General features: G+C 36.8%; 1 protein-coding gene across 3 annotated transcripts in view; it reads left to right on the forward strand.

The window, feature by feature from the left end:
* LOC117405849 (zinc finger MYM-type protein 2-like) overlaps window positions 1–6,029 on the forward strand; it is a 38,332-nt gene extending 32,303 nt beyond the window's left edge. For all 3 annotated transcript variants that reach the window (XM_034009259.3, XM_059030253.1, XM_059030252.1), the window contains exons 16-23: window positions 494–595; window positions 1,228–1,331; window positions 1,502–1,673; window positions 2,138–2,289; window positions 3,640–3,754; window positions 4,079–4,318; window positions 4,423–4,561; window positions 5,191–6,029. In XM_034009259.3, the coding sequence (XP_033865150.3) occupies window positions 494–595; window positions 1,228–1,331; window positions 1,502–1,673; window positions 2,138–2,289; window positions 3,640–3,754; window positions 4,079–4,318; window positions 4,423–4,561; window positions 5,191–5,380 (1,214 nt within the window). In that variant the 3' untranslated portion in view covers window positions 5,381–6,029. The remainder of the gene's footprint in view (window positions 1–493; window positions 596–1,227; window positions 1,332–1,501; window positions 1,674–2,137; window positions 2,290–3,639; window positions 3,755–4,078; window positions 4,319–4,422; window positions 4,562–5,190) is intronic.
* Window positions 6,030–17,107: the final 11,078 nt, after the last annotated feature.

The following is a 17,107-nucleotide window of genomic DNA, read 5'->3' on the forward strand; positions in this document are numbered from 1 at the left end:
GCCTAGTAAGAGTCAGTAGGAAGCATGGCCTAATCAACTTCATGGTGATTTGTGGGTACACATCTTGCATGGGGAACACTTGGACCTACTTCTCATACCAATACCTCACCAGAAATTATTGGTGGATTATTGATTAAAGGGAACTGCTGTGGGGCCATAAAGTTTAAGCAAATCATTTTGGTTTGTTTATAATTATTTTAGTACATCATTCTCAACAGTAAGTTACTATATGGATGCAAGTCTGGAAGTAATTGGTGGTACCACATCAAAGAATTGTAACTTGTCTTTTCAATTTATAATCAGCATTTTGTAAATGCTTCATTGATTTTTACCTCAAGGCCATAACAGTGTAGTGTCATTCCAAAATATCCCACAAAAAACTTGAACTAAAAATTTTGGTTTGAAGGAAAGGTGCAAAGGAAACAAAAACTGGAAAATTGCATACTATCCTGGATTATGTGTAATTCACTGTACTTTTTATTTTTTTATAAAGATGCGACGAGTGAAGTGGATGGCATTGGGGAGAAAGTGAAGTCAATTTCAACAGATAATTCATATGAACCTGAACTGGACTTGGAAACTGATTTTCCAAAAGGTATTATTTATAGCAAAGTATCAAATGTAATCAATTCGTTTAAAAATCTGAGAGGTTTTGCTTTCAGAAATTTGGCAGATTTCTTTTTTTTTTTAGAAATTTATAGTTATTGTATATAAATGTTTTGTTTCACTCTCAACAGATTTTCTCCGAATGACAATTTGCGTATGTTTTAAACTATTGTTCCTTGATGTCTTTGCTGTAGGCAAAATAAAACGGATATCAACAGGTGTTTTTAACTTTTGACCTCCAGTATGTAATATCTGTCACCCTTGATGCCATAGTTTTCCACCAAGAATGGGCCTCAACTCCAGTCAATATTTGTATAATATATAAAAAAATAAAATTGCGCAAGATTAAATACAGCTGTATTATGTCCCAATACACACTTGCACGTCTGCTCTAAAATGTTAAGAACAGGAGGATTCAAATTTGACATTTTAGGAAGTTCCACCATGCTTTTACCCATACATGTTTAACACATGTAAATCATCCTGACTGGTGGTCAAATCTGCATTAATGTTCAACTCTTTCTGGATGAAAACCATTGATTATGGTCTGTGTGATTTTACATATTTTACAAATTCAGTCTTTTTGCTGAATTTGTGTTTTGCATTTTATTGTTCTTCCAGTTGCAGAAGAGCTTAAAACTGAAATTGCATTCATGTTGCCTCAAGTTTTGGGAGAAGAGAATGAAGAAAAGGAAGAGAAGCCTCGACCTCAAGTAAAAAAGAAGGTATCAGGCAACTGTTTTCTGCTATTCATTGTGATTGACCAGATTGGACAAAAAAATAGGAAATCGCTATGATAAGTAGGACACACTTTTTGTCAGTGATCTTTTCCTCCCATGACTGATGAAGTTTGTTTTGGAAATGATATACCTGACCTGTTTTTGTTGTCTTGCAGGGAAGTAAAAGAGGAGCAGTTTTATGTAGCAATTCCAAGGTTGGAAAACCAGACACTCCAGAAAGTGGATTTGCCTTGAAGTCTACCTATGGGATTAATGCATGGAAACGATGGATTTTGACTCCAAATGAAGCCGACGAGGACAAAAAACAAAAAGATGAAGTTAAACATAGTATGTTTGTGTGAAATTATTACTTTGGCTTCATATTCATAAACTGTAAAAAAAAAAAAAAAACATATATGTTAAGACATAGAGTGCTCACCCTTTATAACGCTATAGTGGGGAGCCATAGTTACAAGACCGTGCTATTTGTGTTCCGCCTTATAATGAGTATAAAAGGGCTACTGTAATGGCATTATGGAGCAGATGGGAGCCACGACCCTACCATGTTATAACCGATTCCGCACTATAACGGGGCGCGTTATAGTGGGTGAGCACTGTATCAACATCATATACAGTAATTGTCTTTGCAACTAGAACGAATTGACACTACTTTCACTTCCTCACAGAAATGCCAACATTCATGTAAATTTAGCTGTCCTCCAGAAAAAAAAAAACCTGAAACAAATGTGTGGTTATACGTAATATTTATGAGACCTTACTTTATCTGTTTGTTTGTTTGTTTGTTCTTACAGCAAAGCCAGTAAGGTTAAAAATGGATCTGCTTTCACATACAGCAGCCGAGTTAAACTACGGGTTATGTCGCTTTGTCCGTGAGGTTCGGAGGCCGAATGAGGAGTGCTATTCACCGGATAGCATTTATTATCTTTGTCTTGGCATCCAACAGGTTGGTAACTGAAAAGGAAACTGTACTTAAACATTTGAGTGTACTTGAATATTTGCTGATTAGCCAAGTGTGTAATCATTTTTTTTCCATTGGTTCACTGATGTCTTCTATGCAAAGCCACTCTTCAGATATGACTGTTGACTATGATAGTCATTCCTGAAGGGCTTTGTGTATTTGATACAGTGTGGATGAAGTTCAAATATGTCATTATATTTTCCCTAATGCAAATGTGAAACGTTTTCTTACTCCTTATGGAAATTTCAAACATTATAATTTGGATGCTATAACCCAATGATTGTTATCTATTTTTTAATTTTTTTTTCTCAACATGTTGAATGATAAGTGACTCCTATTTAAATTGGCTAAGGTGTGATGGACTTTAATCTTTTGAGTTGCATCGTCACACATTTCCGTTTTTAACTTTAGCGAAACTTGTTTCACCCCCATTTTACCCTCTTTGATATGAGTAATATGCCATCATTTGACAGCATATTTGTTATTATAATTTTTTTTTTGCAGGAGAACATTTAACAAAGATAACTGATTCAATTCAGGATCTCCTTAAACACTGTTTCTGTTTTGTAACATTAGAATTTTTGGTAGCACTTTTGATTACAGTGCACAAAGAACCATGTAATTACTGTAATTTTATGGTAATCCAGTTTTGCTGGGTAAATACCAATTGTTTTTTGGTCAATTACAATTTGAACAATTTGCTGTTGGCTGTCATCTTAAAGTGGTATTCTCATTAATAGAGGTTACTGATTGCAATGAGAAACAGGCAGCAAATAAATTATTCAGTTACAGTATTCCAGTCTATTCCAACAGTAGTTACAATGAAAGAATGGAAAACAATTGGTCTTTAACAGTTGCAACACATTTGTGAAAAATGCTTGTTACTTAAGCCTTAAATAATAAGCATGATGTTACTTTAGGCAGGGGTCCCTGTCTCATCTTGTACATAAATAGCTCACTTTCTAGTACAGGGAGCTTATTTCACTGCCGCTATCACTATTATATTCTTTGGCAGCATCATTGTTTTCCCCAAGATAATACTGAAGTGGAATTTTTAGGAACCCAATGCTCCATTTCTTAGAAGAATCTCTGGAGAGGATACAATGTCAGTGAACAATAATGGTGTCCTGAATGATCTTGGTAAAGAGAATCCACTTTACTTTGGCAGGTCGAGGTTTTACATGTTTCTCCTTTGTAATGAAGTTATGTTCGTATTTTTCATAAACATACAGTTAAAAAGTAAGTGTCCGATGATTAAAACTTCACCGCTGTTCACATCATGATTTGATGTTTTGTTTTTGTTTTGCCATACTACTATTTTTTTTTGTTCTGTAGCACCTGTATGTAAATGACAGAGCTGACAACATATTCAGTGATCCTTATTACCAGATGTTTGGACAGGAATTAAACAAAATCTTCAAGGACTGGCATCCAAGTGTGCTTCCAGATGGTAATTACTGACACAGCACTTCATTCATTCATTCATTCATTCATTCATTCATTCATTCGTTCATTCAATTACTTTTTATATTCATTAAATGGATTTCGAAATGGTTGTATTTAATGTGTTGTGCCTACATTTAATGTGGCAATACAATGTTATTTATTTAAGAGAGCAGCAGAGTTAAAACGGGATGAAGACACTATATTGGTATTGAGAGGCATTATCATAAAATCTTTACTAATGGGACCTGTACTATTTTCTAATACCGAATAAAAATCCTAATGCATCTTTGTTTATGCATTTTAATTTGATTTTTATTTTTTATTTTAGGTTCAATTTTCAGCAGAATTGAGGAAGAATATCTGTGGAGCTGTAAACAGTTTGGAGAACACTCCCCTATGGTTTTACTTAGTACTCTGGTATACTTTAACACTAAGTATTTTGGCTTAAGAACAGTGGATCAGCACTTAAGACTTTCGTTTGGGAATGTATTTTGGCAATGGAGGAAGACTCCCCATACAAAAGAAAGTACGGTGTGCATCCGAGTACACTCTGTTTCTGAAGATCTAGGTAAGATCTAATGTCCTTATCTACAGTATAACACATGTTTTTTAATCAGTAGATTTAAAACAGTGGTGACCTGCATGTTAATTGGATTTTTACTAATTTACCAGATAAAACTGCAACAAGAAAGAGGAAACATAAAGATGATGAAGATCCTGATTACGAGCCTGAGGGAAACTCTGGAAGTCTATCTTGGTGTCCGGCTAAAAAGCGTGAAAGCTACTTGTATGAGCTCTACCTCTCTAAGTGGTAAGAAACATGACCTTGCTGTTAAAATATTGCTTATTTTTTGGAAACGCAAATCTGCAGATAAATGAATAGTCGTTATAAATTGTATAGATAAAAGTATATATGATCTAAAACTCAACAGTTGGTTTACTAATGACCACATTCACTGCTACAATTACACCATTCTAGTGATTACTGTGTGCTAAGGAAGATGCCACATTATTATTATTATTATTATTATTATTATTATTATTATTATTTATTTCTTAGCAGACACCCTTATCCAGGGCGACTTACAATCGTAAGCAAATACATTTCAAGTATTACAGTACAAGTAATAATACAATTAAGAGCAAGATAAATACAATGACTTTGGTTCAAGCAAGTACAAGTGTGACAAAATGCAATTCAATAATACAGCAGATAAGTGTCAGTGATAGTTACATCAGGATATGATTAAATACAAAATACTACATCTACAACATTTCACCACCAAGTGGCATTGTATACATTTTATTTTAGACCTGCTTTCCGAATGGTTTTTATTTTAATTTTATAACTAATGCTTGGTGTTTAGTGGGTTTCATATTTACGTAGAAGCTGAGCTTTATTAATTTTGTGTTTTTTTTTTTTATTTTGTCTGTTTGCAGTCCTGAAAGTCTTAAGCCGAGAATGGATTTGTTTTACATGAAGCCAGAAAGCTCCAGTTCACCTGATAGTCCATTATGGTACACCACCACATCCCTGGACAGGAACACTTTGGAAAGCCTGCTTAACCGCATTCTTTTAATAAGGGACATATACGATGAAAGAGACACTTCGTTAGATGAAGAAGATTAATCTTCAAGACTCTTTCAGCCATACTGGAATATACAGCATTAAATGACATGCTGCGAACTAGGAAAAAAATGTACACAAAATGAAACGATCCTCAGCTCATACATCTGTAGCATTATGCCCAGATTGGGCTTTGTTCTGTAAATTACATTTTTTTGTAAGTGAGGGAGAAGATTGTTATCTACTTAGTGATTTTAGCAAACTAAATACTCTCTCATGGAAGCCTTTTTTAATTATTTATTGACTGATTACAGAATTTTGACTGTGCCATGTCTAATCCACCAACCCCCCCCACCCCCCGTTAAGAACATTTAAATGTTGCAGCAACTGCATTGTTTAAAAGTTTCTCTCTTGCAGGAAAATGTGGCTTTTGTTTTTCTTTTCTTTTTTTGCTGGATCCTTTATACCAGAAGGATAATGTAATATAGTCTTTAGCACTATTAAAGAAATTTAGAACACTTTTTGTTCATGTTGTGTTATTATGAGAGAACATATTCCTTGTGAGGGTGTTTTTTGGAAACATAGGGGTCAATTCTTATTTTCTGTCTAATTTAATCATGCCCATAAGGATAGAGTGTGTGGTTTTGTAAATTCAGTGACAATTTTTCAACAGCTGATCTCTTAAACCATTAAAGATAAAGAACTAATACTTTCAGTGTTATGGAAATATAACTGTATTCTTTAATTCTGTGTCAGTTTTTTTTTTACACAGATTCGGTCCACTCAAGCTAGTGAAAATACTGATCTATACTGCACCAAGAAATATGTGTCTCTGTACGTACTGTTGAAATGATACACAGTCAGCAAATAGCAAGTGAACAGATTTTTATGTAAATCTGTATTCAGCAATTTCATTATAAATGTGGCTGTAATTTGAGAAGCCTCTCACATTTGCTCTGCCATGCCATATTTGAAATTCGGTTCACATATGCATTCTGTGATGCAATTTTGTTTTTATGGGAATCTGTCACAAAGACGGCCGGGGGGGGGTGGTGTCAGACCAGAGCCAGGAAATAAACAACAGAGACTTGGGGTTTTGGTGAGGCTGAGCGCGTGATCGCGCTCAGCATTTAATAATTAACAGACAGAACAGAAAATAAAAGGTTTTAAACACAAAACAGGACACGGCACTATACGCCAAAATAAATATATAAACAAAAACGGACTAAACAGTAAACAGACAAACGAACAAACACGGTAAGTGAAAACACTTACTATTTTATTATTCTTTTTGTTTATTTTAACTCCTCTCCACACCCGTTCTCCACTCACCGAACACCCAACCCCGACTGAATGAAAATGTGCATCTATATATACTGTTGTGCTGGGATTCAATTACTAATTAATTATTCACTTGAATCCCAGCACGTGAATTAATTCTGTGCAACCCCGTGCTCACATATTACATTTAACCAGCACGTGAAGTGATTTGTGCTCTCCTCGTGCCTAAATACAAATCTACACTTTTTCAATACACGTAAAACACAGACCCGTTTATATCCCGTGTACCAATCTCTATACACCAACATTTACACACACACGCAACATACAACATATAACACACAAATGCACATAGGGGCGGGGCACATTGTCACAGAATCATAGAGTGAAATTGCGTTGTGTGACCATTAAACTCCAGAAACACTTCAGGTGTTAGGCAATTGACCACAGAAATAATACAAATAAAAAGCTGCATGTTCTTTTCTCTGATGCTTGGTACACAACTCTGTTTTTTGATCATTGTTTTTTCATTACCCGTGTTGTCCACTGCTATTCAAACTGCATACATTTCACATATACGTTTTTTTTTTACTTCATGCTTGCCAATAATTTATTCCCTTTACATTAGGCCCCGGGCAGTGAGAGAAACATAGAAAGTGTTTCCTATCTTCTGCCCTGAATGTTTCTCCACTCAACTTCCAAATCTGTCTTGGTCTTGATTTGTTGCTGTGTTTTAGGATTTTAGTTTTTCAACCTATTTATTTTCTTCATTTCACAGTTCAGTACAGTTAAATTCAGTTCAGTTTTGTTTTTATTGGTACCCTTTCATTTGGAATGTGCTTTAAATTTAATCTGGTATTCTCTAATTGCATTCCAATAACATTTTATATGGGCAACTAGAGATTGCTCTACTCTACAACACACTAAAAGCATGACTGCTGTTGGATATCGTTTTAAATGTACCTGTAAAGAATGCAACATTTAATAGTTTTGAAAGTCTACTTTTGCACAGACAGCTTTGACAAGGGATACAATTTGGAAACTCCACTGTATATACAATGTAACACTTGAGTACCTGCCATGTACAGTACATTCATTTGTAGAACAGAATCCGAGGATGAGGTGGTTGCTTTATAGGGTGATATAGTGGTGATAGTTACATTCATATTTACAATATTAATAATGCCATAGTACCCTGTTCTCTTATTTAAAAAGTGATTATATACATTCCATTGGTTTATTATGCCCACCTTATAATGACAACATTGTGATGAGCCATCCCTTATTATTGGGTTCTGTGCTGTTTGCTACAGAGGAAACATACATATTTTATATATATATATATATATATATATATATATATATATATATATAAATTAGCAATCTTTACAAAGAAGCCACCATCAGCTCAATGAAGAGGCAAGGACAAATTGGTCCACTGGGTTGTGCAACTCCTTTCAGAACATCAATGCAGCCGGTGGGCACCTGTGGATTCCTGGACCGCTGTCTTGTAGGCCATCAGGACCAGGGGCAGCTGCTGGTCCTAGTCCTGTTTGTGCCAGTCGGTGATGATCGCCAGCTGGATGGCCTGGGTCCTGTTGAACTGTGGATTCCCAGCCGGCAACACACCTCGGCAAACAACTGTGGAGCTGTGAAGTTCCTCTGGCACCCCAAACCGGCTAAACATGCCATCCAACAGTGCAACCAGGATGGAATATACCTCAGGTCATTTTGTAAAATAATCCACTGGCCTTGCAGAATTTTTTGCAGTAAGTTCGAGGGAGACGTGCTTGTCCGTACAGGCAACACAACAGTGGTGGCTTACATCAACCATCAGGGTGGCCTTGGGTCAACCAGTCTCCATCGCGTGGCCCGCAAGCTTTTGCTCTGGGCACACGAGAACCTCCTCTCACTGCAGGCAGTACATCTGCCTGGGGTGATAAAATGGACGATGGACCTCCTCTCAAGGAGGGTCCCAACACCTCAGAGTGCAGGTTAACCACAAGGAGGTAAGCCTCATTTAGGAGAGGTTCAAGAGTGCACAGATAAATCTCTGGTTCTCTGGTTCTCCATAACAGGAGGCAGGGGCCTGCTGGCGGTAGATGCCTTGGCACACAAGTAGCCGATGCGGCTGTTAAGTGCCTTCACACCGCTTGCTCTGCTTCCTCTGTGTCTGGAGAAAATCAGGCAGGACCAGGCTAAGGTGCTCCTATTAGCCCCTTATTGCGACTCCTGAGCGGTTAGCAGTGGAGACCGCCCAAGCACTGAGACCTATTCAGGCAGGCACGGGGGAACCTATCAAGCCTGTAGCTCTGGGTCTGACCCCTGAATGGCTGCATATGAGCCAGTCCGGGTCTGTCAAATAGGTTTATTGACACCTTAAAAAATGCCAGAGCAGCGTCCACACATTCCCATTACGGGTACAAGTGGAGCATCTTTCAGACGTGGTGTCAGCCTTGTGGGTTCGACCCCACAACTTGTCCCATGGAAATACTGTAATTTTTGCAGGACCTGTTTGATGAGGGGAAATCTCACTCTGCATTAAAGGTCTATCTGGCAGCCATTCGGCTTGCCGTGTAAAATTGACTCGGTCTCTCCAGGAGAGCTCAGCTTCCTGGTGGGGCAATTTTTAAAGGTGCTCGTCGGCTTTGGCAGCCCATGAAGGATATCGTTCCTTGCTGGAGGCTTAAGGTGGTCCTTGAAGCTTCCATTTGAGCCCTTGTATTCAGCTGAGTTGAAATATTTGCTCGCAAAGTGGGTGAGCGAGATGCAGGCTTTCTCCTTAACGAGAGCCTGCTTAATTTTTACATGGGCCAGGACAAGGGTTACACTATGTACCAATCTTGCCTTTTGCTGAAGGCTATCTCAGCATTCAATGTCAACTAGTCTGTGGAACTGGAGTCTTTCCTTCCACCTCCTTCCAGTCTGACAGGGAGCTGCAGCTCCATACGCTCTGTCTAGTGCAGGCCCTGGCGTACTATGTTGACAGGACAAATAGTTGGAGGCAGTCCGAAAGATGTTTTCCCTGCTCTGGGATGAAGGCCCTTTTGTCAAGCCCTGTCTAAGCAGAGGCTGTCCAAATGGATAGCAGACACAGTCAGGACTGTCTATGAGCTGGCCAACTTTCCCCCTCCAGAAAGTTCACTGCCCATTTCTTCAGGGGCATGGCAATGTTGTGGGCTTTATTCCAAGATGCATCTGTCAAGGACATTTGCAATACAGCGTTGTGGGCTACTCCCCATACCTTTACTAGGTTCTACAGACTTAGGTCGTGGATCCACAAAAACCCTGGCTTTGAAACTAGTGTTAAGGCCAGCTTCTGAGTCAACCCTTACAACACAGGCATAGAGGTGAATTTCTCCCGCAATGTTTTAGCCCGAGCTACTTGTTACTGAGATCCCAAATGGTAACACACAGGGCAGCCTCGGCTTAGCCTTGTAGCATTCTGGTCGTGCAGCAATGTTGACATTGCAATGGCTTGGGTATACTGACCCATTCAGTAATGGTTACATTTCGTACCTGAAAGGGAACGTTGGTAATGGTCTTGGTGCTGAACCGAGCCATTGATACCGATTCTGGTACCAAAATGGGTCACTTGTACCGATTCTGGTATGAACCAGATGATTGGTACCGACCTTGGTACCAAACAAGGTGACCGCTACCTACTCTGGTACCGGCCAGGTCACTGCTACTGGTTCTGGTACCATGAGAAGTATCGTGCAGGTGAAGTCCTGAAAGAGCCACTGGCAACCACAAGCATGCACTGTTAAACAGACAGGGGCTGCAGCTTGGGAGAGAGCGTGAAGCTTAGCTGCAGTAAAGGACTGAATCCTGGGGGAGAGCCACCTGCTTCGCACAGCACACAAGGCTTGATGCAGATGGGGCTCTTAAAGGAGCAGCTTTGATATAAGTGCTCAGGTGATTTGGGCTGTAAGAGAATTATCCCATTCGGTAATGGTTACATTTCGTACTTGAAAGGGAATCCTAAATGAAAGTCCAGATAGCACAGTCTATTCATAAATCAATGTTTCTAGGGTCTTAGATGTCCGTCTTTTTTTAATTGTATTTAGTTTCAAAGTATTACTGTTATTGATCCTAGCACAGAAAAAAAAAATACATAAATAAAATAATGTAAACAGTTTATAGTATTTGTGTGTCACAGTGAGATTCCAAAATGTTATTATCGTTTGTATTTTATTAAATATTTACTGACCAAACCTCTGCTATGAACCTGAAAATTCCACGGTTGTGTATACTGACTTTAATGTAGTGTGTGTGTATGTATGTACTGTACGTGTATATACATATATATATATATATATATATATATATATATATATATATATATATATATTTGGGGCCTATGTAGCCAATGGAAGTGTAAAATGGCTAAGATTTATGGAATCATTTTTTTTTATCCTAATATGTTTTGTTCTATATGATTATCTATTGTTGCTTCTGCTTAAATCATTAATTATTATGCTTATGGCTTCAAAGCACAATTCTTCAATACATAGAGTAATTTTAATATACTTCCTCCCTCATTTCCCTGCCTTGAGGAGTATTTTCAGAAGCATCTTTTTTGATGGCATAGGCAGTGATTATAGAACATCATGTTTTAAGCAAAAACAAGAGATCCATGCAAAACACAAATAATACGATATTAAATGTGCAAGATAGGAATTAGGAAATGTAGGTAATAAAGGTTATTCATGTGACCTGCAAGCTCTGCATGTAAACTCTAGTGTACACAAATGAAAAAAGATATCCTCTTCCAAACATTGTTGTTTTTTTTTTGTTATCTGATAATATTTTGCAGAAAACTGAAATATACTAAAATAACCTCCTGGGTTTAAAGCTCAACACCTACTTAAACACGTACAGATATTTTTAAAACCGCGTCAGGCGCAATGTATTTAATAGTGATACAATCCAACAAAGCAAACTTCCAAATACGTCCAGACATTGGATAAAAAGTGATGCATCATCTGTTACCAAACTCACTAGATGGATAACAAACTTCCAGCAGATATCAAAACACGCATTTGAGTATGCATCCATTTTTATCCTGGCTAAATGAAAACTGCTTTTTTTGACAGATGGAAATAATAGTAGAAAATTATAAAACAGCTTGGAAAAGGTATACATTAGTGATCTGTTATTTGAAAAAAATAATTCCAGGAGTCATAAATTAAAAGAGGATTACAAATTAATGGTAATATGTAGAAACCGTGGCTATTGGGCCACCTACTGCTATGCACATATTACAAGCCAGAACAGGCATGTGTGTTTTGTGCCATTAATTGGCAGTTTGCGTCCAGTTACAACATTTGTGTACCTTAAAATGAATATATCATAGTTTTCATTATAAGGCTTTCCAGACTTGTAGATACCAGTCTTGATTTCTAGTCTTGGATAATATTCTTGGTTGGGTACAGGCATGTGACATCGCTCCTTCTATTTTCTTTTGTTGTTTATTTTAAGCAAAATACAACCATGAAGATACATACATACACAATATTTTATCTTCTATTTTGCTTCGATCTTTGTCTCAAACAGATGCCTCCATCTGTATTTCCAAACAGCCTCCCCTGCATTCAAAAGCATTAGACCTAGGGTTTCCAACAGTCTGGTTTTTAAACCTGCTGTCCGGTTTTGTAGTACACTGAAAACCGGACACGCGTTGCCCGTTAACACCCCGTGCCAAAGTCTCCAAAGTGCTCACCGGCTCTATGGCACTGGTGCAAATTTGGGACAGACTGCTGTGCTTTTAATTATCAATTGCTGTTGCTAAAACAACAAAAGAGCTGGACAAATTGACGTCACCACGGTGAGCAGCACAATTTCAGCTTTTGATAGGTACATAGTTTAATATATGCTGTCATTCAATTATTTTCAGCAAATCGCTGTAAAGATAGATGTTGCTAGCAGCCAAACAGAGAAGGAGGCGGTGCTTGCATTGTGTAGCACACCCGCTGGTTCTGTGTCTGTCAACTTTATGTTCTTTAAAAAAAAAAAAAAAAGATAAAAAGAATCAAGGTCAGATGATAATACAGTATATATTGCTTATATATATATATTTAATTACATTTATAAAGATATATTTGAATAAAATATTTATCTCATGTCATAAGTGAATATCGCTGTCACTGTGACTCAGTGAGGTAGCAATTGTTGTATGAAATAAACTAGTTACCACACTAAATTATTTAGTCAAAATATTTAGATGCTTCGTGAAATGTCATGTATTATTTTTATATATATATATATATTTTTTAGTACAATAGCGTCTAGTTTGTTCTAATTGTCTAGAAAATATTTTGCTGGCTAAATTAAAAAGATAGGATGCCAATGAAGAAAAAAGAGCTACACTGAAAGATTTTGTGCTTTATTTTGCATTTCACTCCTTTTTGTTCCAGAGTATTTTAACTGATTATAAGTATCTTAATGGTGGTAACATTGTTGGCTAGGTACATTGATAGATGGGGGACAGCGAGGGTGACCGCAACTAGAATATTGTGTTCAGTTCTGGTCACCTTGCTACAAAAAGGATATTGCTGCTCTAGAAAGAATGCAAAGAAGAGCAACCAGAATTATTCCGGGTTTAAAAGGCATGTCATATGCAGACAGGCTAAAATAATTGAATCTATTCAGTCTTGAACAAAGAAGACTGTGCGGCGATCTGATTCAATCATTCAAAATTCTAAAAGGTATTGACAATGTTGACTCAAGGGACTTTTTCAACCTGAAAAAATAAACAAGGACCAGGTGTCACAAATGGAGATTAGATAAAGGGGCATTCAGAACAGAAAATAGGAAGCACTTTTTTACACAGAGAATTGTGGGAGTCTGGAACCAACTCCCAGTAATGTTGACACCCTGGGATCCTTCAAGAAGCTGTTTGATGAGATTCTGGGATCAATAAGCTATTAACAACCAAATGAGCAAGATGGACTGAATGGCCTCCCCTCGTTTGTAAACTTTCTTATGTTCGTATGTATGACAGAATAAGCATTTGCATACATTGGCGCATATCGTTTTCAGTGTGGCATTATAACAGGTATAAAAAGGGATGACTGTTTTATTCGTTCCTGTAAAATGATCAATTGTTTTTCTTCCTGGATTAAACTCTTTGAAAAAAAGTGGTCCACCATTTCTACCAGCCTGCTCTCCTGGCTTTCTTAACACTGTAGACCATGGATTTATAGAACCCCAAGCATCAATCAATCATGCAATTAAGTATCAGATATTTTAGCATCACCATACCATTAATACCATTAATAGTAGACATCCTTATATAAAAGACCTCTTTGAGCTAAACAGACTTTTTTAAATGTGTAGTGGACATTCCTTTCATGGATAATATCAACTCTTCCACTGGGACTTCTAGACTGAACCATTCCAGTGCCTTACAGCTAATCAAGTTCGACTCCAAGAACACCTGATCTCATTTCTGCTTTATCAGCCTTTTAGGTAAAGGTACTGGGATTGTAGAAATTATTTATTTAAACTTGAGGTGTGCTTATCATTTGTTACATGGCTTTTCCTTCAACTATAAAAAAAAGTAATAGAGCAATAACAATATTCTGCCACTAGGTGTTAGCTATGCTCTATGTAAAATATATATATATATATATATATATATATATATATATATATATATATATATATATATATATATATATATATATATAGTAATAAAATTAAATGTAAACATTAGCTCCTTTAAGGTTTGTTCAATTTATATGTGTGAGGATCAAGAATGCTAAGGTTGTTTCTTATCCATGGCTTTAAAATCTATTTCTTGTCTCTTAATAATTAGAAATATTATTGATTTGTAGAAAAAAAATTGGTAAAAAACAAGTACATATGTAAGTAACATTAAAAAAAAAGTTAAAATCGTTTTCTTCATATGGTGCTTGAGTGTTTTCTGCTGAGAAAGATCTTATTAGTTCATTTTCTTACAGTTAAGGCTGGGAAAAAGCAGCATGTTTTCATAAGGTTTGTGCAGGTAAACTCTATTTTAGAAGAGGCAGGTTTTGTAAGGTTTGTGCAGGTAAACTCTATTTTAAAAGAGGCATGTTTTTGTAAGGTTTGTGCAGGTAAACTCTATTTTAGAACAGGCAGGTTTTGTAAGGTTTGTGCAGGTAAACTCTGTTTTAGAAGAGGCAGGTTTTGTAAGGTTTGTGCAGGAAAACTCTATTTTAGAAGAGGCAGGTTTTGTAAGGTTTGTGCAGGTAAACTCTGTTTTAGAAGAGGCAGGTTTTGTAAGGTTTGTGCAGGTAAACTCTGTTTTAGAAGAGGCAGGTTTTGTAAGGTTTGTGCAGGTAAACTCTTTTTTAAAAGCAGCATGTTTTTGAAAGGTTTGTGCAGGTAAACTCTATTTTAGAACAGGCAGGTTTTGTAAGGTTTGTGCAGGTAAACTCTGTTTTAGAAGAGGCAGGTTTTGTAAGGTTTGTGCAGGAAAACTCTATTTTAGAAGAGGCAGGTTTTGTAAGGTTTGTGCAGGTAAACTCTGTTTTAGAAGAGGCAGGTTTTGTAAGGTTTGTGCAGGTAAACTCTGTTTTAGAAGAGGCAGGTTTTGTAAGGTTTGTGCAGGTAAACTCTTTTTTAAAAGCAGCATGTTTTTGAAAGGTTTGTGCAGGTAAACTCTTTTTTAGAAGTGGCTGTTTTTCTATCAAATAGTGTTGGCCGATCTCCAAAGCTCCATTCATCTAAAGCTATAACGGTACTGAACACATAGCTGTGAGTGTGAAAACAATATTCACCCTGGCATATTTTTGTTTCTGTTCAATCCCTTGCCTTTTCAGTCAGTATAATAAAAGTGCTGCAGTAAGCAGGGTCAAGTAGGATATGCCAGCGTGAAACCTGAAACTGAGACTATAGGCTGTGATTAGGGCCTCTAAAGTGTGATGAATCCTTTTTAATCACATGATATGAACTAATGTCACCATTTAATTATAAAACAACAAAGCGTCGAGCTGCAGGGAGGCTCAGAATGGATGACAACTGCATTTTTTCGTTTAAGCACTTGCATTGTGACCTGAAAAAGAAAACAAAAAAGAAACATAAAAAGTTAAACTATAGAAAGTTTTAATTCTTAGTTTTATATTTTGGTTCTAACTTTAAATTGTATTTTTTTTTTAAATGTATCAAAGGATGCATTTCAAATGTCGACATGTTTGTTTAATTGTAATGTTTTTGCTATTAGTACTGTTTGTTATGATTAAATGTAGTTACGGATAAAGTGAGAAGCTTTTGTCTACCAGATCCAAATCCAAATATGTAACGTAATTCTGAAGCTCTTACACTGGCACCTTGTGTAACAGTAGAGACAATGCAGTTATCCTTCATCTTTCATTAGCAGTACATTCTCAAGCACCATGATTTAAAAAAAAAAAAAAAAAAAAACCTGCTTAAATAAAGAATGAGTTAGTGTTGTGTTTGCAGCCCACACAATGAATGCAGTAAATCTATTGATATACTAACATTAATCAGTGGTGTACAACCTCCTGCTCTTCCAGACCATTCTAGTCCAGGACCTTGTTCTAGAATGGTCCTTAATTATTAATAGAGCCCATCTCCTAATGACCTAATTTGTTGTTTTCCAAAAGTTGAAGTAAGTGTGAGGCAGTGTTTGTGTGGAGCTGACTGGCTCACTCAGTAATGTGTTTCAAACCTTCCTCTCACTTTAGTATCAAAATACCCCATTCAAAACAAAACTCCTGGTCATTAGGTATGTGGCCCATTGATGCTTGGATCAGCCATGGCTGTAAGGAACAAGGTTTGCAGGTAGTGACCACTGGTATACATTATTGGTTGTTCTCTTTTTGAACTATATATGACACAGTGATACAGTGCAGTGATTGTCTTGGTATAATGTTTCTGAGGTAATAATTAAAAAAAAAACCACAATGACATGTCAAGGAGTCCCACTGTCTCCAGACTATCATTTCTCCCTACACCCTCTCCGCTCCTCCACAGATTAGCTGTACCCACCCCCCTCCACTCCCCTCCCCTATAAGTTAACTGCTCTTAGTCAAACTCACTCTCAAATGTAATTATTTACTGCATTCTTTAGTTTGCTCTTATTTGAATTTTATCTTATTTGCTACTGATTTTATTGTACAGCAGTGTGGAGTAGTGGTTAGGGCTCTGGACTCTTGACCGGAGGGTTGTGGGTTCAATCCCCAGTGGGAGACACTGCTGTTGTACCCTTGAGCAAGGTACTTTACCTAGATTGCTCCAGTAAAAACCCAACTGTATAAATGGGTAATGGGTATAAATGTATGTAAAAAAAATGTGATATCTGTATAATGTGATATCTTGTAACAATTGTAAGTCGCCCTGGATAAGGGCGTCTGCTAAGAAATAAATAATAATAATAATACTTTATAACTGCTTTCATCTATAATATGATACTCTGAATGTGATATTCTGTAATGTGATATTTCTTTAACTTTAGTAGTCACTAACTGTTTTTTTAATCATTTTCTTCCAATTTAGAAT

Source organism: Acipenser ruthenus, chromosome 9, assembly GCF_902713425.1.
Source record: "Acipenser ruthenus chromosome 9, fAciRut3.2 maternal haplotype, whole genome shotgun sequence".
NCBI classification, from domain to species: Eukaryota; Metazoa; Chordata; class Actinopteri; order Acipenseriformes; family Acipenseridae; genus Acipenser; species Acipenser ruthenus.